This window comes from Gopherus flavomarginatus, chromosome 3, assembly GCF_025201925.1.
Source record: "Gopherus flavomarginatus isolate rGopFla2 chromosome 3, rGopFla2.mat.asm, whole genome shotgun sequence".
Lineage (NCBI taxonomy): Eukaryota > Metazoa > Chordata > Testudines > Testudinidae > Gopherus > Gopherus flavomarginatus.
Genome location: NC_066619.1, coordinates 22,258,511 through 22,280,454, shown reverse-complemented (window position 1 = coordinate 22,280,454; position 21,944 = coordinate 22,258,511). Strand labels below are relative to the sequence as shown.

General features: G+C 42.8%; 1 protein-coding gene across 12 annotated transcripts in view; it reads right to left on the bottom strand.

The window, feature by feature from the left end:
* Nucleotides 1-960: 960 nt before the first annotated feature.
* NEDD4L (NEDD4 like E3 ubiquitin protein ligase) overlaps nucleotides 961-21,944 on the bottom strand; it is a 359,045-nt gene continuing 338,061 nt past the window's right edge. For all 12 annotated transcript variants that reach the window (XM_050944652.1, XM_050944654.1, XM_050944655.1 and 9 more), the window contains 6 exons: nucleotides 13,558-13,618; nucleotides 12,651-12,710; nucleotides 12,025-12,132; nucleotides 9,419-9,515; nucleotides 8,747-8,819; nucleotides 961-6,454 (listed from right to left, as the gene is read on the bottom strand). In XM_050944652.1, coding sequence (XP_050800609.1) covers nucleotides 6,352-6,454; nucleotides 8,747-8,819; nucleotides 9,419-9,515; nucleotides 12,025-12,132; nucleotides 12,651-12,710; nucleotides 13,558-13,618 — 502 coding nt within the window. In that variant the 3' untranslated portion in view covers nucleotides 961-6,351. The remainder of the gene's footprint in view (nucleotides 6,455-8,746; nucleotides 8,820-9,418; nucleotides 9,516-12,024; nucleotides 12,133-12,650; nucleotides 12,711-13,557; nucleotides 13,619-21,944) is intronic.

The window sequence follows — 21,944 nt, the reverse complement described above, 5'->3', positions numbered from 1 at the left end:
TGCTAGGTGCTGTACAAACGCAGAAGAACATCCCTGCCCAAGCTTCCTGCCTTTCCTGTTTGGCGACTGTAATACACATCGTCTATGTTATGGTTAGTGGCCAAGAATTTAGTTACTTAGTACTGCTGTATTTCAAGTTTGAATTGTGGCACTGAAACACATGGTACAAAAGAGGATGAACTATATAGCTCTAATATAGGCTCGGTTGTTCAAATTAAGACCTCTCTCTTTTTAATCCATGTTCTAAGATAAGTTAGCACGCTCTCTTTAAAGTGCATATAGTAAGTTTCCTTTGATAGATGTTTAGGAACTTGGTAGTATATGTATGAGATAAAAGCAGCACACTTAAGTGCATTTAATGTTCACATTTTTCTGTTCTTGTTCAAAACCTACGTTTGAATAGTTACAGTGGGAAGATTTGTAAAGATTGTTCACAGATTTAAAAATATATACTTGCTGTAGGTATGTTGAATCACAAAATAAAGCTTGGAAGTAACTACTGAAAGTGGAGTAATATAAAAACAAAAGGGCTCATTTTGAATCGTCTGCATCTTGCATCTGCTGAAATAATTTTAACAAAAGTTACTTTTTGGTATTAAAAACAGCTTAGCGCTGGTGCATGAGTTAGGTGTAGGGAGATGTGTGTGGGGGGAAGGAGGTTCTGTATTTAATACCATGGCATTCCTTCAAAAGAATGTGTAAAACAGTATATTGTGTGCATACTAACCATGCATTAATTGTGCAAGTCAACAACTGTCAGGTAGTAATTATAAAGAAAAGAGGTGAAGTACCTGGATGGTAGTAATGTTTCAGATAAATTGTACATAGGTGCTTTGATTACCATTGTTTACTTCCCTGCATCCTCCCCCCCACCCCCAAACTTTGCTGGAAGTTACACCCCTTTTAACACAATACAACAAACTTTCAATTAGACAGACCATGTATTTGAAGTATAAAATGTTCCAGCTTCCATAATTCTTTATTAAATATTAAACAAGTTGCATCATTTCATTACAACAACTTCATTTTGTCACACTGATCTTTTGCCTTCAGGAAAACAAACTACAATCTCCTTCACTTCTCTTAAGAAAATAAATGGAAAAAGTGATTTTGTCCTTAAACAAAAACAAAAAACATTTTCCACTGTGTATCAAATCCAACAATACTTTAAAGCTATTTTGATTGTGAAAATGAGCATTATTTATAAGTAGTAGTTTTCAGAATTTTTTTAAATCAATTTTAATGTAGTTTAGTATAATTTTAAATAGCCTCATATTCTGAGGCGTTTTACAATAAAAAGTTACGAAAGATAGTGAATTTCATCTGGAATGTTTGAAACTATTTTTCACCTTTGGAAGTAGTCATTTCAGGTTTAAATTTGAATAAAGGTCATAAGTTCACAAACACAGAGCATAGCAAAATCACCTTCTAGTGGTTTTATTTGGGTTCTGAGAATCATAACGTATTCACTATGGCATGGCTTTGCTAAAGCTGCATTGGAGACAAACTGCTCACAAGCCTCTTTAGAAGCCAATCCTGAACACAGAATTGATTAAAGTAGTATAAAAATGTATTACATATATGTACTGCTGTATGTGGGTATACACTGTGTATAGGTATATATAGTGGTAAAAAAGAACAAAAGCGTCATTGACGTTAACTGAAAGAGGAAAACATGACATTCTAAATGAAAGAGCAACATAAGAAAATCCAGATGGCTTAGAAGTATAGAGGCATGTGATAAATATGGTTTGTGGGGGTGGCCATGTGATATGAATGTAATGTTATGTGTGCAGTATGACAGACCTGAGGGATATGTAACATTAATATGGGTTAGATTCCAGTTTTAGCAAAACAATTTTCCCATGCGTTTCAAACAAGTATCGCTTTTTAGTGCAACATCTAACAGATGTCGGAAGAGAGTTTTTTTCCAAAATTCCATACAAGCAAAAGAAAAGACTTTTGCTATTAAAAACATCCTCATGCTTGTAAAAATATCCACTCTGGTAATAAGGATTTTTTCTTTTTCTTCTTACCTATTAAAAATTTGATTTTGTATATAGTTGGGTATACTGTACTTATTTGTATATATTTGAAAAAAAGTGGTCCAAATGTGTCACTTATTCCTCCCGGTTATAAATTCCAGAACACAAAGGGTAAAATCCAGGCCCCACTGAAGTCAGTAGGAGTTTTGCTATTGACTTCATCAAGGCCAGGGTTTCACGCAAAGTATATGAACAGATTCAATATCTCAGAAGTGAGATTTGCAAGGATGATACCGAACTCTGCAGTCTCGATCACCAGTCAGTAAAGGCTAATCACGTAACAGAGGTAGCGGATGTCTTTTGGGGTAGTGGAGATTGGGGGTGAAGGGAATGAGATACTTGGTTAGTCTGTAGAGCAGCATCCTCTGCTGGTTTGTTAGAAAATATTACAAGCGAGCATGCAGCTTGCCCTCCCTGCACAAGAAATTCAGAGATAGGGATGTCTTCTCTAGGATGAGAGATTTAAAAATAAAATAGAGTGAAATAACAAATTCACCTCTTTATTTTTTTTATGTTGTTATGTTCAGTGGCAAGACAAAAGGAAGATAAATTTTCAGGAAGAAATTAGGTCCAATCATAATGAGTTTCCATCAATTAGGAATAAATGCTGGAATTACGATACATAACTGACCTGTGTTACAAGAAAGCCAGAGATATGAAAGACTTGATGTGAGCAAGAAATTACAATAATTTGGCCAGACAGAATCTTTTTTAAAATACAAATTTTACAAAAGTATCTGTTTTATGGTTAAGAGGGTGAACTATCCGTACATAGTCAAGGTGAATAAATGTGAATACAGTATTTGAATTTTAAAGAAAGGCACCAAGTCAGAGCATAAGTCCAAATGGAGTAATGTCCTCATTAATTAAGGTTTAATAAATGAGACATTTAGCCACCTTTCCCTAGAAAGAGTCCTTCAAAAACTGTGTCAGGAATTCCAGAAGAACTTCTAAGAGGTTCAGTGTATTAGAAGAGAAACTCCAAGGAATCTACTTTATATCCTAATAGTCAATGCAAAAACAGCTTCAACATATACAGTTCTTAGTTACAAAGTAATCTGTAGAATAGAATCAAACTCCCTTATAGGTGCTGTTTCGCTGAAGCACACGCTACGTACCTGGACCTCACACAAGTCATTCGCAAAATTGAAGACAATTCCTTGGGTTTAAAGAACAGATTCCACAGGTGGTAATGACTGACACAGGGGGCATTTCTACAATAGGGTTTTTAGCCACTAAGATAATCTACCTTAGTGCAACATCTGCTTTGCACTGGTGCAGTGCATTTACACTAGAGGTTTGCACCAGTTCAGCTACATCAATACAACTTCACTGGTGGCTAAAATCCAAGTGTAGACAAGGCCAAGGATTGTGCTGCTCAGAAACTGCCTGTTAGCAAACGAAAAAGAACTTCTAGTATGCAACACATAAGACTTTGTGCAATAAAGGGGTTAGACTGAACAATTCACTTTGCACATTATAAATTTACCTTGGTAATAGCCTGGATTACTTGCTGAAATACCAGCTCTGGATCTCTTAGAGACCCTGACGAAAAGGGACAGACTCACTTCTACAGTCAGGTTTAAGTTCTCTGGACTCTAAGGGGCTGGGGGATATTTTTTGAGAAACATTTCTTGTACTTATTTTCCAACACTGAGTACTTTCAGTGATTAAAAATACAAATTTTCTCCTTAACAGGAATTTACCTCAATACAGTAATGTATACTCAAGTCTTTTGGAGTTTCTATTCTTAGTTTATGTGTAAGTGGATCTGAAAAGACGTTAGCCTAATTTTCTAAAAGCCTGATCTTAGAAAGTTATGCTCTGTTATTTCATCGTTTGCAGTTATACAGAGCCTTTCGTCTTTGCACACAGATCTGAAGCCCATTTTGCAAATGGGGAAACAGGCACAGAATTTAAATGACTCAAGCAAGGAGTCACAGTGAGAGTGATGGCAGAGTTGGGAATTTAACCCAAGTCTCCTGACTCCCAGTTCCCCCAGCCTAACTGCTAGCCGACACTATGCCTTATTACACAAGCGTTAGTTTATATTTCAAGTCTATAGCAAAAACTCATAGGAGTCCTTGGAATAAGGTTCTGTTACATGGCACTGAAGCAAAATGTTGTCAAACATACAAAAACTCTTCCAATTAAGACATTGTTTAAAAAAAAACAAAAAAAACCCTGACCATGGAGTACAACAAATTTTTAAAGGCAATTCCATGTCCTAGCTACAGAAGTTTGGCATGTAGATATACATTAGAAAGATCAGATCCCACTCTCTAAAAGTGTAAGAGGCTATCAAAATAGTATTTTACATCTATTCAGATCCAGCCCACTTCATTCTCATGTCCAGGTTTTCAGCTCACCAGATGGGAAAAAAGGAATGTCTTAAAATAAAATTAATATGGAAAGGGAATTAACCTTAATCTACATTCAAATTAGAAGGTTCAAAACTTCTTCATGCACCTATTGATTCTTCAAACTTCTGTGAGCAAACGGAGGCTGCATCCCAAGCCAGTCAAAGGTTGACAAATTAGCATTTGCTGAATGTTATTAGCTTTGATGAGTTTTGCTAAATTAGCTCTCATTGCTAGAGTTAATACTTGTTACACTCCCTGCTTGCAACTGCTGCTGAATGTGTTGCTGGCAGCAGATTGCATGTGCCAAAAAAATAATAATAATAAAAATAAATTTAAAAAAAGCTCAGTTCTTGGCAATAAGGGGTGAAATTGTTTCAGATATTCTTGCACTCTGTCATCTTGCTTGTGAATAAGTGTTAGTCGGGTTCTTAGAAAAAACAACAAAGTGTGTTACGTAGATGGACAAAAACCTCACAAAGCTGAACATAATCAAATTGCTGAACGCATACCCTCAAACCTATCCTACTGCTATGTTAACCATTTAACTTCAGTGGATCAAATGCAAGTCTTCTCTTTTTGCCTTTAATCTATCACACAACAGATACAACTCAGGCATTATAGTTTAAGCATGCAACATGTCATAGGTAACAAAATTGATTAGATAACTGTATATATTAAATAAATCTTTGTGATTGAATAAAAAAAAAATCACAAAAAACAATTGGTGAGAACGTCTGCAGGCCCAGCTCTACATCTGGTTTTTATACAGCAGCAGCAGCCAAATTCACAATTGATAGATATTGCACCCGAAAGACATGTGCAGTGAGAAGGAATATAATCACATTAATGTTTATGATAAAAAACAGATATGACCTCCATGTGTTACATAAAGTGCCTTTAGAGTTGGTGCAGTTGGAAACAAACAAAAAACCCAATCTTGTTATTTAGGTATCATTAGCAAATGCATACAAATAGGAGACAAAACAGATCTGGTTTCCACAGTTCCAAATCAAGCAGAGCCAGGTTTCATTCAAAATGCCTCCATTGCAAATAGTAAAGAGGAAAGGATAGTAAAAGAATCACTGTACAAAGTTAATGACCGGGTTAAGCATTTTTTCCTATAATGATAATGCCAACCCTATCCCAAAATGTTTTATAGTACACATAAATATTACCAAGGAATAATGAGGTGATTTCTTTATTGACCGTGAGATTTGGCATGCTATGTTATGATCCTCTCTCAGCTTGTAACTATTCTATTGATTTATACAAAAATGTAACATCCAATCTGTACTTTTTCTTCTGGGTACAGAAAATATTAATGTGCTGAATGAAAAGCTATTAGATTTGCCATTAATATATTCCATCTGCAGAAAATTTCTCACAGCTTTTCTTACTCCAGCTTTTTTAACAGGTTGGGAGGACAAGGCTCAAAATGCATTTTGAAAGTAAAAATGCCACTGGCATGAAGTCTGGTATGAAATTAAGATAAGAAAAAATGCTCATTTTTCCAAGTAGATGACATTTTTAATTGTGATGAAATAAAATCGGAAAATGTCTAAATCATGTAAAAAGTAAACATGAATTGTAATACTATACCTGTAAAGTGATTAATTCCATTCATTGTCATTAGAAAGTATGTAAAATATTTATTAAGGGCTTTGCCTACAGAGGCACAACATAAATAGAACAAGTCCTGCTGAAATGTAATTAGAGTACACGTCAACCAGTTGGTGATTTACTGTGGAAATATCAGAAGTGTTATCCACAGGTTGTAGTTCAAACTTCTGAGTTTAGGCAACTGCACTGTAGAAGAGAGTTTGCTCCATGAACCAACATTGTGCAACTGTTCTGCCATTGTCACTTGTTAATGTCCATTAGGCAAATTCAACAGTTCAAGCAGAACTTGCTCGATGGGAAAAAAAAAAAAAAAAGTAGCTGTTTTAATCCACTCCTTCAAATCCTTGAGCATTTTCAACTGCCATAAGAAGCTTCTCTCGTAAATCTTCAAAAGATTCATAAGGAGGTAAGTCAAGGCGATTAAAGCTGAAATTGAAGGGGGAAAAAGTATCATTTGATAATCAATTTAAAGTAAAAAAAATATACGGAGGTCAAATAATTTGGACGCCTCATCAGGGAGGTGTTATCTTATTGTCTAAATGGAACCAGCTACATCATTTCCTTTTTCTCCTAAGCTCTTGTGCCCTTGCTAAAAACCCTGGTTGCTCTGAAGTTGGTATCCACAGATAACCAGCCCTTTCTTCCCATTCAGACATGAGACTGAAAAACTGTCAAATCTACTTGGAAGAGAAAAAATAATGTATTTTTAATTGTTTCTTTCTATACGAAACCAGACTTGAGACAGAGTTGTATCAGTTCCAAAGACATGGCAGAGATGCATTGAATTTAAAGGTCAGATGCTCATTTTCCCTCTAGGGGAGTGGGAACAGCAACAAAAAACAGAGAAGACTCTTTGAAAACATCCTTGATAATTTAATAGATAACAGAAATTGTTCTGTAAGTAAGTTCAGCATCCTGCTATAGAATTCTGTAGGATGGTTCAAAACCTATAGAAAGGTGATTACTGTTAAATGCTGTAAGTTTTATTTTCTATAGAACACAAAGCATTGAAGCCCCATTTATTTTATAGGGCTTCCATACATGGAAAACATTCACAATAATTAATCTTTTGGGGGTTTTTTTTGCTTCACAGATTCTCAGTGCCTGTCATCTGAATTTTATGGATGTGTCTGGCTAACCTAAATTAAGTCAGTTGGGCTGAGGCCTCTGCTTTTCAGTGAATTGTCTGACAAGGCAGGGGCAGATGGAGCATTTTGGAACCAGCTGCTCCTGTGCACAGTGTGTTTTTCTGTGGTTGTGCTTTGTTTGGCTCACAGATTTTCATAAAGCTCATTCTATCCACTTTTCAAGGAAGAGGATAAAAGTTATTCACTGAAACTGAACCCAGGTATGTGGTGATGAGAGTAAAAGCTGCCTGCAAAAGTAGGACTGATTGAGGGAGAGAGGGAGGAGGGGAACAAGAGATTTTTGAAGTAGATTCTATTTGGGCAATGGCCAGTCCCGCTTTCCCATGTCACGTATTTATTTCCATTCATTAGTTTCTCAGAGAGAAAGAGGAAGGGGTAGTAATTCTGTAAGACATATGAAACAAGGGCCAAAATAGTAATGTACTTCTAATGTGAGGCACTTTTGTTCCTTTCCTCGTGCCACTCAGAAGCACTGTCCCCCTCTCTGTACAATCTACTTTTCACTGTAAACAGCCCCATGCACTAGTCTGTATTGTTCAAAGCTCACCATTTCTATCAAGCGACAGAGCAAACTTTAGGATGCAAACACCGACAAGTGTTTTCATATTAATTTAAAACAAGTATTTTTATGGTAAGAGGGAAAGAGATCCAGGCAGAAGATTCCCCCAGCATAATACCGATATGGCAAAAATGTCAGACTTGGGGCTTGACCATCAAAGGTGTTAAGTGCTCTGATCCGGATACAGCAAAGCACTTAGTCACGTGCTACAAGTGATGTGGTGGATCAGGTCGCACTGCTCTGTACCTTGCAGGATTAAAAGGTAAATTATATTTGAGACACAAAAAAAGTCTTTTAGCAGAAGGGATTAAAACTGTTATAGAAGACACTTCCATCTCATTAGCACATGGGCTTAATTGCCAAGTGCTTAAGGCAATTTGCAGACTAATGGGTTCCTTCAGATTTAATAGAAAATTAACAGCTGCTGTACAGGAGTAGCAATTGCTTGAAATAAGGTGAAAAAGCTTTCAGGTAGAATCCCTTCTGTGCAACAAATACATTAAAACATATCAGCTGTAGCCCAAGAGAAATGTCTCCCACCTTTAAGGGACAACTGGATCACTGTCTTATAGAACAAATTCTTTACCGAAATAAAAGTATGTCAGATTTGAAGTGGCTTAAGTGCATCTACATTAGGGGTTTGCACCTATTAGCTTTCTAATATAAATCAGCTTTTAATGTGCTGGACAGGATTAAACAAAGAACCTTTTGGAAACTAAGAGAAGCAGTTATAACAGATTGAAATTGAGCTGGCTAGTTCCTGGAATTTTGTCAGTTTCATGCCGGCTGCAGTTTGAGAGCAGATAATTCTAAACTCCTTGAATGTTTAGAACTGTGGCAGTGAATGCACAAGGTTGGAGATTATCCCATTTTATAGAAAACTGTCTCTATAGCACAAAGACATGATCCTAAGATAGAGTATGTTCCTGGCAAATTTGATCACCAGTATCCATCCTTTTTTGGCAGTGTAACAATCCATAAACTCCTTAATTTTATGTTTTCATTACTCACCATGTGTGAGCTCTGGGCAATTTTTCAGGACTTCCCCATTGCTCTATTGTAAACAGCTGAGGACCATTTGAACCTGGACAAAAAGAGTAAAAAACTCCACAAGTATAGTTTAAGTACTGGATTTTAGATAGACTACTTAAACGCTATAACTTAAAATTAAATGTTTGCAAAATTATAGGCTAAATCCTCGGCTTGTATAATTGGTAAACTTCACTGATGTGAACATACAAGTTAAAGATGCTAAGTATCAGGCCACATATTTCTAAATACTATCTACTCATTATTCCATACAGTTAATTTTAGGTGCAATGTATATAATGCCACGAAATAAGTATACATTAACACTGCAAAAGCGATGTACTGGTGGGCTTCCAATCTGCACAGCTGCAGCCACACATACGCACCCTTTACCCTATCAAGCTTATTCCTGCAGAGAGCAAGAACATGCCCTCCACAGCTGCTGTCATAAAGCCTCCATAGGTTTTTTGGGTTGGGAAGGAGCAATTCAATTGACAATGGAGTGAAAACTTCCATCTTGTAATAACCCTATCATGCATAGGTTCTCTTACTGACCCAGTATCCTACTCAGAATTGGTCCAACCCATTTCAAAGAGCAAAAATAAAGAGATTTTAGTGCTAAACAACCTTAAGTACCTTCAATTTTTAACTCACCATAAAGTTCAGCAAATCCATTCATAGGCACTCGTGATGTCCCAGTAACAAACTGCAACAACCGGATACGCTTTTCAGCATCCATCAGTAAGACAGCCTAGTAACAAAGAGAGAGTCAGCAGGCTATATCACATGATACAACAGTGTGTGCAGGCATCAGGTGGATTAAAAAAAAATTCATTTGTATTGTTGCACAAGAACTAGATAGATAACTTCAAAGGTTGGTGAGTCTTACAGTATTTTCTTTTGCTGGCGTGATACCAGCCTTTCTAATCTTGGATAAAGAGACTTCTCTCAACTGCCATTAGGTCAAAACAGCCCACTGCTTTGGCAACAGTTGGGAGTAGTACACGTTACTTCAGTATTTTGGATGAGTTGACTTTCCTTTTGGTACAATCAGTAAAAATAGTTACTTACCTGTAAAATACTCCTGGGGGAATTCTGCACCAAAAAATTAAACATTTCGTGCACAATATTTTAAAATTCTGAAAATTGTATTTGTCAAAATAACACTATATTGAAACTCCAGTTTCAATTATTTTGGTAATTTATTTCAAAATACCTGTCAGCAAGTATGTCTGTAACAATACAGACACACACACAAAATTTTCCCCAGGAGCAGAAAGTTAAACAGTTCCTGTCTTTCTGCCCCCTTCTTTCCCCCAGAGCCCATCTGGGGGGCCCCCAGCTCAGACACCCTCAACCCCTCTCCTTCCTTCCCCCCTCCCCAGCCCAGGGATCCAGAGGGAGAAACAGCTTGATTCTGAGTCTCAGGCTTACACAGAGTTTTGTGTGCACTGCCTCCTTGCTTCAGAGCATGCTGGGAACCCTCCAGTTCCCTCCCCCTCCCACCTAGCCTTGTCTTCTATTTGCAAGCTTGGCTCTTACTGGTCCAGCGCCCCCCAGTGGCAGTCACCATCTCTGCAGCCCATTCTGTGGGGAAAAAAAGAAATTCTGTGTGCCCAACATTAATTTCTGCAAAATTCTGCATTGCGTAGTGGTGCAGAATTCCCCTGGAGTAATACAATAACTGTTGTTCTTCAAGATGTGTTTTGTTCATAGTTACATCCCACTATAGGCGCCTGCACAATCACTTAAAGGAGACTGACATATATAAACAGCTACAGAAAGCAAAGTGTGTGAAATGAATCTTTCTAACAGAAGGCACAGAAAAGCAAATGACAGAGATTCCTTAAAACTGTAGGATGCAATTCCTTGCTACTGTCTTCTATGATATAATTTGATTAGATTCACTTAACTGGATGTGCTGCAGTCAGACCACAGACAAATTCTATATTTATTACACCAAATTATTCCCTAAGGTATTGTTTTGATATGGGGTTTATACACCTGTATATTACGGCTATTCTAGCCACTGGATGAATGTAAAGAGCAGGGTAGCATTTATATATCTTGAGCCTATTGCTTTTACTGAAGGCAAACACATCTCAATGTCCTTATCCAGTAAAGCACATAGCTCCAGATTTATCTTTCATGCTTTATGTTCAGCCCACGTAGGCACAAGTGCTCACATTTATTTACGCTAACACTCCTGCCTCCCTGACAAAACAGCTGAGTATTTAGCAAGTACAGGTGTACCTTGAATTGAAAAATTAATGAACGAGGCAAAGAACAAGATCTGTGAGAATCAAAATGACCGCGTAAACTGCTGAAGACGCAAAAATCAAACCAGTATTGTGGGTTAGCTTCCTATTCTGCTACGAACATCAGAGCAACATGCGAAAGGGAAACTAGATTGGGAGAGTGGAGGGAGAGGGTAAAAAAGGAGACACTTCTAAAACATTATGCAGAAAAAGTAACAGTAAAACTGAAGTTCTCATGTCTATACAAAGGGCTTTTTGGGGAAGAGTGTGCTACAAGAAGGCTAACCTTAGGATGATTTAAATTGGGAGGAACAATCAGTGCTGAAAGAAAGCAGCATGGAAAAAAACAGCTGTGGCAGCAGATAGCAAATTAGAGCCAAGCTCACTGCATGATAAACAAAACAAAAAACAAACAAAGGGTGACTTTGGGTTGTATGTGCAGAGGCATCAAATCCGGGGAAGTGGAAATATCTCCTCTCTACATGTCTGTGATGCGACTGTACTCTTTGTTATCAAGGAAATATTAAGAGAACTAAGTATGTGTAGCTAGGCTAAGTAATGATCACAGGGAGACACAATGACAGTATACAAATATGTGGAGAGCTGAAACATCAACATTGGAAAAATCAGTTCAAGGCGTAGAAGAGAGCAGAGCACAAAAAGATAAAACAAAAAACCACACACACTCAGACCTGGTAGCCTGCTAAACAGGTGACAGTACAAGCAGTCTGCTTTGGACTTAACTATCTTGAATAACTGTGTATCATCTGCAAACATTGCCACTTTACTGTTCACCCCCTTTTCCAGATCATTAACAAATATGTTGAACTCTGTCAACCAACAAAAGAAGAATGGTAGTTATTATCTGGTGTGTGGAGAAGATACTGTTTGGTGTTTTCATGGAGAAAAAACCCAGAATTCACACCAAAATGTACATCATACAATGCAGCATTCATCTCAGAAATAGAAAGATCATGAAAAGAGGGGGGTAAATAGTATTACCTTCCAGTACCACTGGATGACAGGATGATTTGGGCAGTAACCATTCTTGTAGATGGTGTGTTGTCTCCAGTCATTGACATCAACATCTCCAAGGCCACACATTAATAACTAAGTATGGATGTAATTGTTAGGATGTTAATAGAAAACGGTGCACAAAGGAAAACACAATACCTACACAAACAGTGCTAACCCCTCCCTCCGCTGTCTCCTCTTAAACTGGTAGGCAGTGCTTATACAAATACAAAGGGAAGCTCTCCTATCTCTAGTAGAGTTCCTGGAGAATGTTGACCTGTGAACTCTACTAGGATGAATGTTATTAGTATGTATGCTCAACGAGACAGGGACCACATCTGTCGTTGAATCAGCAAGTTCTGAACATACTTAAGGACCTAGCTCAGTCTGTGCAAACATGTTTGCCCTCCACCCCCAATTTAATGAAAAGCATCTCTCTCCACTCTAGATCATGATGATATAAAACACACATTCAACTAGACTAAATAATTAGAGAGAAATCTACCCATTCCTTCAAATCCATTCACACACCATTCCCTCCAGAATCTAGCATTTCTAAGAATATGCAGCACTGATCTACTGTCCACAAAACAAAGTCATGTAAAGCTACTAACCTCCAACTCGTTTTCATCAAAAATTTTAATCAAGTCTATAGGAAGGAGTTCTGTGAATCCCTGAAAAAAAACCAAAACAAAAACTAACGTCTTCTCAAAAATAGATGTATAGTATCTGGTTTTCATTTGGCCGACATTTCTTAATTTTAGAGCAAACTTCCTCAACGGGAGCATACACTTACATACCAGATGGTGAATATTATATTGTGGCATGGAGGAGATTTTATTTATTTATTTATTTAAGACAAGGATTTTTCAGTTCAACAGGCCTATGGTGAGTAGAATTTCTGTCATCTCTAAAACCCAAACCACTATGTGGTTTCCATAAGACTAAGAACAAAATTATTCTAGTTAGTGAATTAATGGGAGGGAAGAACTGACTGAAGCCAGACACTTGGATTTTGGTGCTCTGCAATAGGAATCCTTATAATTTTCTAGAAGCCAGAGCCTGAAAAATGTGCAGCAATGGACAGAACTGCAATGAAATTTGAAACACACAAGGGAGAATTAAAGTAGGATCTGTGGATCACTGGGTTCCAGGATTTATGGTTGCAGGGCACAGAAGTAATCACTGCTGGCTAGGGAGGAAAGGGGCTTTGAGAATGGAATGTAGTTGGTGGTCACAATAGAAAGGTAATGTTAGGATCATCAGTTAGAAGTTCATGTTGCTTAATTTTAAAGCCTTGAGAATCATTTAAGGTGAAAGAGAAAGAATATTACAGGAGAGGAGCCATAAAAACATTTTCAGGATTTTACTAATTTTTTCTAAACACTGGAATTTTGGGATACTGCAAGATTTCCCATCCATAAATTTGAGGCCTGACAAGTCCATGCAAAAAAGATGAATCTTGCTCTACGACAATAAATTGAAAAGATTATTTGGCAGAAAACAACTAATGAAGCTTACCTCCAAGAAAGCGTTCATTTGTTTCTGAACTCTGTTTACAAACCTCCACTGGATGACTAAGCTATAGCAGATAAACAAAAACAAACACTTTTATTAGAAGATAAACAGAATGCTTAAAGAGCTCACCTATTCTAATGTTTTCCATTTCTCATTTGTAGCTTCAGTAATCATTCACCAAACACGGATATAAAATAAACTGAGCAAATGAAGGGAAAAATGATTCCAATTTATGCTTGAGTTTGGATGCCTACTGAGCATATGAATATGTGCATCTCTTCATTAACTGCTCAAACTTCCATGAGAAGACATGAGGTGGTGAAAAAAAAAATCACCAATGAGCATAAAAAAGTAATTCCAATGAATAGCTTACATTTAAATGACTTTGGACATATGTTTAAAAATCTTTAGATATGACCCTTCCACATCATTAGGAAGTTTGCAGTAAAAGTGCAGAAGTTAAATGAAATTAATCTTTTTGTTCCTATGGAGATTAAATTTATTTTAAGCAGAACATGGTGAAACAACTTGGTCTCTGATTGCAATAGCCTAGAAAACTCTTAAGTTTTTTAAAAATGGGGCCTTCAAGGTAGACTCTAAAATTATTTATCCTTATTTTTTAGGCACCTAAAGAAATAGTCTTTCAAAAGCACTGAAACACCCAGGAGTTCCCAGTGAAGCCAATGGAAGTTACTGACTCATTTAGATCCTTAAATATGGATTTAAGGTCCTAACTTCAGGCACCCATTTTTAAAAGTGTTAGCTTGCATGTTTTACACATATAAAGTGAATTTGGGATAGTAAGTCATCCCATTAATTCAATTAAAAAGCAAAATTTCTGAAAGTTTTGCCTACAGCCTGAATTCCCATTGTAAACTTTCTAGCACTACTTGTTTTGTGACTGAAATCTGTATTACGATTATGATTGCATACCATCGTACCATTATAAAAATTACTACTGCATTTTACTATATGAGTGGTCAAGAGAAGGGATACATTGTACTGATGGGTTATTACTTCAGAACACTGGAGTATTTTTATAAGAGTATTTAGGAAGAGTCAAACAATTCATTAAAATAGAATTCATCTGAGTGTGATTTAGGACCAAAAGAATGAGAGTTTGGAACTTTTAACAATTTTCTACAGATTAAGTGAATTTATGCAGAGATTATATCTACAAACAATAGCACTGATACATCCACCTGTGAGAAAACAAGGAATTCAGTTTTCGGGAAGGATTTTTTGTTTTTTGATTTAATAAGAATACTGAGCCTCAGCATCTCCAAGGAAAGACTGTAAAATGAATTAAACAGTCTGCAAACAACAGTCACTACTATATTTAAACAATCTACACTGCCACCAAGGTGTTGAGAAACTCAAGCATTTATGCTGCTTGTACTACATCACTTCTGCATTAACATTTTGTGTCTTTTTGAATAACACTTTATAATTCCAATTCCTTCCTCATTCTTGCCCTGCATTCACAAACACACTCTCTTGATTATTACGAACATATAATTAATATGGGGTTTGTTTAAGAGGTACATTTCAGTTATCAGGCAGGCTTGTGAGCAGCTATTGGTTGGTTTGTTTTCTTTTTTTGTGGGTACAGAAGGTGAGGAAGACGAAGGTGTAGTTTATATTTTCATACATATTAGCTTGAATATTGCTAGTGTAATATGGAGAATACAGCAAAGAATCCTGTGGCACCTTATAGACTAACAGACATTTTGGAGCATGAGCTTTCGTGGGTGAATACCCACTTCTTCAGATGCATGTGGTGGAAATATCCAGGGGCAGGTATATATATGCAAGCAAGCTAGAGATAACGAGGTCAGTTCAATCAGGGAGGATGAGGCCCTGTTCTAGTAGTTGAGGTGTGAAAACCAAGAGAGGAGAAACTGGTTCTGTAGTTGGCAAGCCATTCACAGTCTTTGTTCAATCCTGAGCTGATGGTGTCAAATTTGCAGATGAACTGAAGCTCAGCAGTTTCTCTTTGAAGTCTGGTCCTGAAGTTTTTTTGCTGCAGGATGGCCACCTTAAGGTCTGCTGTAGTGTGGCCAGGGAGGTTGAAGTGCTCTCCTACAGGTTTTTGTATATTGCCATTCCTAATGTCTGATTTGTGTCCATTTATCCTTTTCCATAGAGACTGTCCAGTTTGGCCGATGTACATAGCAAAGGGGCATTGCTGGCATATGATGGCGTATATTACATTGGTGGATGTGCAGGTGAATGAACCAGTGATGGTGTGGCTGATCTGGTTAGGTCCTGTGATGGTGTCGCTGGTGTAGATATGTGGGCAGAGTTGGCATCGAGGTTTGTTGCATGGATTGGTTCCTGAGCTAAAGTTATTATGGTGCGGTGTGCAGTTACTGGTCAGAATATGTTTCAGGTTGGCAGGTTGTCTGTGGGCAAGGACTGGCCTGCCACCCAAGGCCTGTGAAAGTGTGGGATCATTGTCCGTGATCAAATTACAAATTATTTCTATGTACTGGGAGGAGTGAGGAGGGAATCCCTGTGGAATTTTATGAAAGGATATTTTTTCCAGATATGCTAATTATTTCCATATAATGAGAGTTCAACCAGGAAATGTGGAATGGGTAGCTTTTACTTGTACACTTCCTCATCTCTGAGAATAACTTGAATATGTGAGTCAATACAGGAAATACCTTGGTGCAAGCAGAATTCAGTTGTGCAAACTTTCACAACATAGCCCTAGATTTTCAAGGAGCTTTTCTTTATTGTTCAGTATTAAGAAAGAGAAAATAAATGTTTATGGCACCTGATTTTGTGCATCTGCAAACACAATAGTCAGGAAAAAACATGTCTTCAATCAATTAGGCTTGTAGATATATTTTAGATATGAAGAGCAGCAACAGAAAAGAATTCATAAAAACAGAGAAGAAATTAGAATATCTAATGCTTTCCCCATGAGAGTCAGTGAGTACACTGGAAAACTGCAACAATATAAAGTAAAAAAGTAGCAACTATTCATTTTACAGATTCCAATTCAGTATGTTACTTAAGCATGTGCCTAACTCTCATGCATCTTGCTGAATCATGACCAGAACGCTGAAAAGACGGTTACTCACCTTTGTAACTGTTGTTCTTCGAGATGTGTTGCTCACATCCATTCCAGTTAGGTGTGCGCGCCGCGCGTGCACGTTCGTCGGAAACTTTTTACCCTAGCAACTCCAGTGGGCCGGCAGGTCGCCCCCTGGAGTGGCGCCGCCATGGCGCCCAATATATATCCCTGCCGGCCCACCCGCTCCTCAGTTCCTTCTTGCCGGCGACTCCGACAGTGGGGAAGGAGGGCGGGTGTGGAATGGATGTGAGCAACACATCTCGAAGAACAACAGTTACAAAGGTGAGTAACCGTCTTTTCTTCTTCGAGTGATTGCTCACATCCATTCCAGTTAGGTGAATCCCAAGCCATACCTAGGCGGTGGGGTCGGAGTGAGAAGTCGCGGCATGGAGCACAGCAGATCCGAAGGCCGCATCCTCTCTAGACTGCTGGACCAGGGCGTAGTGGGACGCGAAGGTGTGGACCGATGACCAGGTCGCTGCCCGACAGATTTCCTGGATGGGCACACAGGCGAGGAAAGCCAGCGACGACGCCTGCGCCCTGGTAGAATGCGCAGTCACACGGCCCGTAGGGACGTGGGCCAAGTCATAGCAGGTCCTGATGCAGGACGTTACCCAAGAGGATAACCTCTGGGAGGAGATAGGAAGCCCTTTCATGCGGTCCGCTACTGCCACGAAAAGCTGGGGGGATTTGCGGAAGGGCTTGGTCCTCTCCACGTAGAACGCGAGAGCCCTACGGACATCAAGCGAGTGGAGCTGCTGCTCCCTGCCTGAGGAGTGAGGTTTCGGGAAAAAAACCGGGAGGAATATCTCTTGGTTGACGTGGAAGGCTGAGACCACCTTGGGGAGAAAAGCAGGGTGTGGTCTCAGCTGCACCTTGTCCTTGTGGAAGACCGTGTATGGGGGGTCTACCACAAGAGCCCGGAGTTCCGACACCCGTCTAGCTGAGGTGATAGCTACTAGAAAGGCCGTCTTCCAAGAGAGATAAAGCAGGGAGCAAGTAGCTAACGGCTCAAAGGGGGCCCCCATGAGTCGGGACAACACCAGGTTAAGATCCCAGGTTGGAGCAGGGGGACGGACGTTAGGGTATAAACGTTCCAGCCCCTTAAGGAATCTAGACACCGTCGGGTGGGAAAAAACAGAGTGACCATCCGCACCCGGGTGAAAGGTGGAGATAGCCGCTAGGTGGACTCGTAACGACGATATGGCCAGACCTTGCCCTTTGAGGGACCAAATGTAGTCTAAGATGTTGGCTACTGAAACTTCCATAGGGCGGAGATTTCTCTCCACGCACCAATAGGAGAATCGCTTCCATTTGGCCAAATATGTCGCCCTTGTGGACGGCTTTCTGCTGCCCAAGAGCACCTCCCTCACCGGCGTGGAACAGCGCAGCTCAGAGCCAGTCAGCCACGCAGGAGCCACGCCGCTAGGTGCAGCGACTGCAGGTCCGGGTGACAGAGGGTCCCGTGCTCCTGGGTAATCAGGTCCGGATGAAGGGGCAGGGGAACTGGGTCGGCTATGGCCAGGTCCAGCAGCATGGGGTACCAGTGCTGTCTGGGCCACGCCGGGGCTACCATGATCACATGAGCCCTGTCCCTGCGCACCTTCAGAAGGACCCTGTGGACCAACGGGAATGGGGGAAATGCATAGTACAGGTGGGTCGACCACTGGATGAGGAAGGCATCCGCTATCGACCCGGGTTCCCTGCCCTGAAAGGAGCAGAACGCTTGGCACTTCCTGTTCCCCTTGGCCGCGAAGAGGTCCACCCGGGGATAACCCCACCTCCAGAAGATGGAGAGGGCGACGTCCGGGCGAAGGGACCACTCGTGTGACAGGAAGGATCTGCTCAATCGATCCGCCAGCGTGTTCCGTACTCCGGGGAGGAAGGAAGCCATGAGGTGAATGGAGTGGGCTACACAAAAGTCCCAGAGTCGTATCGCCTCGTGGCACAGGGAGGAGGATCTGGTGCCGCCCTGCTTGTTGATATAATACATGGTCGTCGTGTTGTCGGTGAACACCGCGACACAACGACCCTGGAGCTGATGACAGAACGTTTGACAAGCAAGACGGACCGCTCTCAACTCCCGCATGTTGATGTGTAGCCCCACCTCCTCCTGGGACCACAGGCCCTGCGTCCTCAGGGTCCCTGCGTGGGCCCCCCAGCCGAGATCTGAGGCATCTGTTGTTAGGGACACCGAGGGCTGAGATGGGTGGAAGGGGAGACCCGCACACAACACTGACTGGTCCAGCCACCAGCCGAGAGAATCTAAGACCCTCTGGGGGATCGTGATTAACATATCTAGTGGCTGTCTTGTCGGCCTGTAATGACTGATGAGCCACAACTGGAGTGGCCTCATGCGGAGCCGAGCGTAATTGGTCACGAAAGTACAGGCCGCCATGTGGCCTAACAGGGTTAGACACGTCCTCACTGACGTCAGGGGGGCTGTCTGTAGTCGTTGCACGATTGCCGACAAGGCCTGGAACCGCTGCAATGGCAGCAAGGCCCTGCCCACAGTGGCGTCCAGGACGGCCCCGATGAATTCCACCCTTTGTGTGGGGGCCAGGGTGGACTTGTCTGTGTTCACCAAGAGGCCCAGAGTGGCGAACATGTCGGTGATCACACGGACATGGTTGCAGACTTGTTGTTCCGACGTGCCCCGAATCAACCAATCGTCTAGATACGGGAACACGTGGATACGACTGCGCCGAAGCTGCGCCACAACAACTGCCATGCATTTTGTAAGCACTCTCGGGGCCGTGGACAAGCCAAATGGGAGGACTGCAAATTGGTAATGCAGAGACCCCACAAGGAAGCGAAGGAAACGTCTGTGGGGTGGCCAGATAGCAATGTGGAAATACGCGTCCTGCATGTCGAGGGCGGCGTACCAGTCTCCCGGATCCAGGGATGGGATAATGGTCCCCAAGGAAACCATGCGGAACTTCAATTTCACCAGGTACTTGTTGAGCTCTCGCAGGTCGAGGATGGGCCTGAGGCCTCCCTTGGCCTTGGGGATCAGAAAGTAGCGGGAATAAAACCCCTTGCCTTTCTCGTTCTCCGGCACCGCCTCTATAGCCCCTTTGCGGAGGAGCGTCTGCACCTCCTGCCGAAGGAATTGCTCGTGAGAGGGGTCCCTGAAGAGGGACGAGGAAGGGGGGCGGGGAGGAGGAAATGAAACAAACTGCAGGCGGTATCCCGACTGCACCGTGCGTAAAACCCAGCGGTCTGATGTTATTAGGGACCACGCCGGGAGGAAAAAAGAAAGGCGGTTGGAAAACGGGGGGAAAGGATCCAATGGGGAAACTGTTACTGCGCCCTCGGGCGCACCTTCAAAATGAAGGCTTGGGACCAGGCGGGGGCTTAGAGGAGCCTTGGTTTTGGCCCCCTTGGTTCCCCGAATGCCTGCGCCTTCCGTTCCTGCCGCGGCGCCTGTTAAGGTCCTGCCGCTGGCGGAACTGGAGATACGGCCTGCGCTGTTGTTGCTGTTGCTGCGGCCGGAAGGGTCTGCGCTGCGTCACTGGAGTGTGCATCCCCAGTGACCTCATGATGACGCGGTTGTCTTTTAGATTCTTTAGTCTAGGGTCTGTCTTATCCGAAAACAGCCCTTGGCCTTCAAAAGGAAGGTCCTGTATTGTGTGCTGGAGCTCCGGCGGAAGGCCGGAAACCTGCAGCCAGGAGAGGCGACGCATTGTTACACCCGACGCGAGGGTACGGGCAGCCGAATCCGCAGCGTCCAGAGAGGCTTGCAAGGACGTGCGTGCGACCCTCTTGCCTTCCTCTAAGATGGCCGCAAACTCCTGACGAGCGTCTTGTGGCAACAGCTCCTTGAATTTGTCTGCTGCCACCCAGGAGTTAAAGGCGTATCTACTTAACAGGGCCTGTTGGTTGGAGACCCTGAGTTGCAGCGCCCCCGCCGAGTACACCTTACGGCCGAGGAGGTCCATCCGCCTAGCCTCCCTGGATTTGGGGGCTGGAGCCTCCTGGCCATGACGCTCCTTATCATTGACAGATTGGACCACCAGGGAACACGGAGTCGGGTGTACGTGGAGGTACTCGTAGCCCTTAGAAGGAGCCATGTACTTCCTCTCGACGCCCTTCGCAGTGGGAGGAATGGAGGCCGGGGACTGCCAGATGGTGGTGGCGTTGGCCTGGATGGTCCGTATGAACGGCAGGGCGACCCTGGTGGGAGCGTCTGCGGAGAGGATGGTGACAATAGGGTCCTCTACCTCCGAGACCTCCTCGGCTTGTAGACTCAGGTTTTGGGCTACTCGCCGGAGGAGGTCCTGGTGCGCCCTGAGGTCCAGCGGGGGGGGGCTGTTGGAGGAGGTCCCAGCCACCGCTTCATCAGGGGAAGAAGATGAGGAGACCCCCGGCAAGAGGGTGTCTAAAGGGGGGTCTCCCTCGGCCCTCGCCTCTGCCTCAGGAGCCAAAGTGGAGTCCTGTTGCTTGGATCCTTCCTCCCCATCCGGGGAGGGAGGGGGGCGAGACAACGAGGCCTCAGGTGCCCTGCGCTCTGCAGTCGGCGGCCTAGCAGGGAGCTGTTGGGGGCCCTGGGCCTGATGATACGCCCAGGGTGTCCAGAAACCCCATTGCTGTGGGGCTGCGTCCTGCTGTGGAGGCTCGCTGAACAGCGCCGCCTGCCGGTCGGTGCCCAGCGCGTAGCCACTGTCCGCCAGCGAAGACACGGACGGCTGCCTCGAGGGCCATGGCGGAGCGGACCCTGGATGGTAATGGTCCGCGCGGGCCGGCACGGGCGATCGTCTCGGTGCCGGGGACCGGTGCCGGGAGTCGTAACGGTGCCGGGAGCGGGACCGAGTTCTGCCACGGTGCCGGGATCTGGATCGGTACCGGGCGCCGCTTCGGTGCCGGGATCGGGACCTGCCACCGGTTCGGTACCGGGAGGTCGACCGGGACCGGGACCTGCCACCAGCTCGGCGCCGGGAGGTCGACCGGTGCGGCGAACGTCTGGATCGGCTCCTGGACTCGCGGTGCCGGTAACGGCGGCTGGAGTCCGACCGCGATCGTCTCGGTGTCGACCGGCGCCGCGAGTGCGACCGGTACCGCTGAGGGGAGCGGTGCCGGGACTGCGAGCGGCGGCGGGATCTGGAGCGACCTTGACGTCGGGACCTGGAGCGAGAACGAGAGTCCCGGGACGGTGCCGACATCATAGGCTTGCCTCTGGACACAACCCGCACCGGAGGTACCAGGGGTGGTAGCTGCGTGGGCTCGGTCAGGGCTATGAGGTCCCGTGCCGAGGCGAAGGCCTCTGGTGTAGATGGCACCACTATCTCAACCCCAGATGTCATGG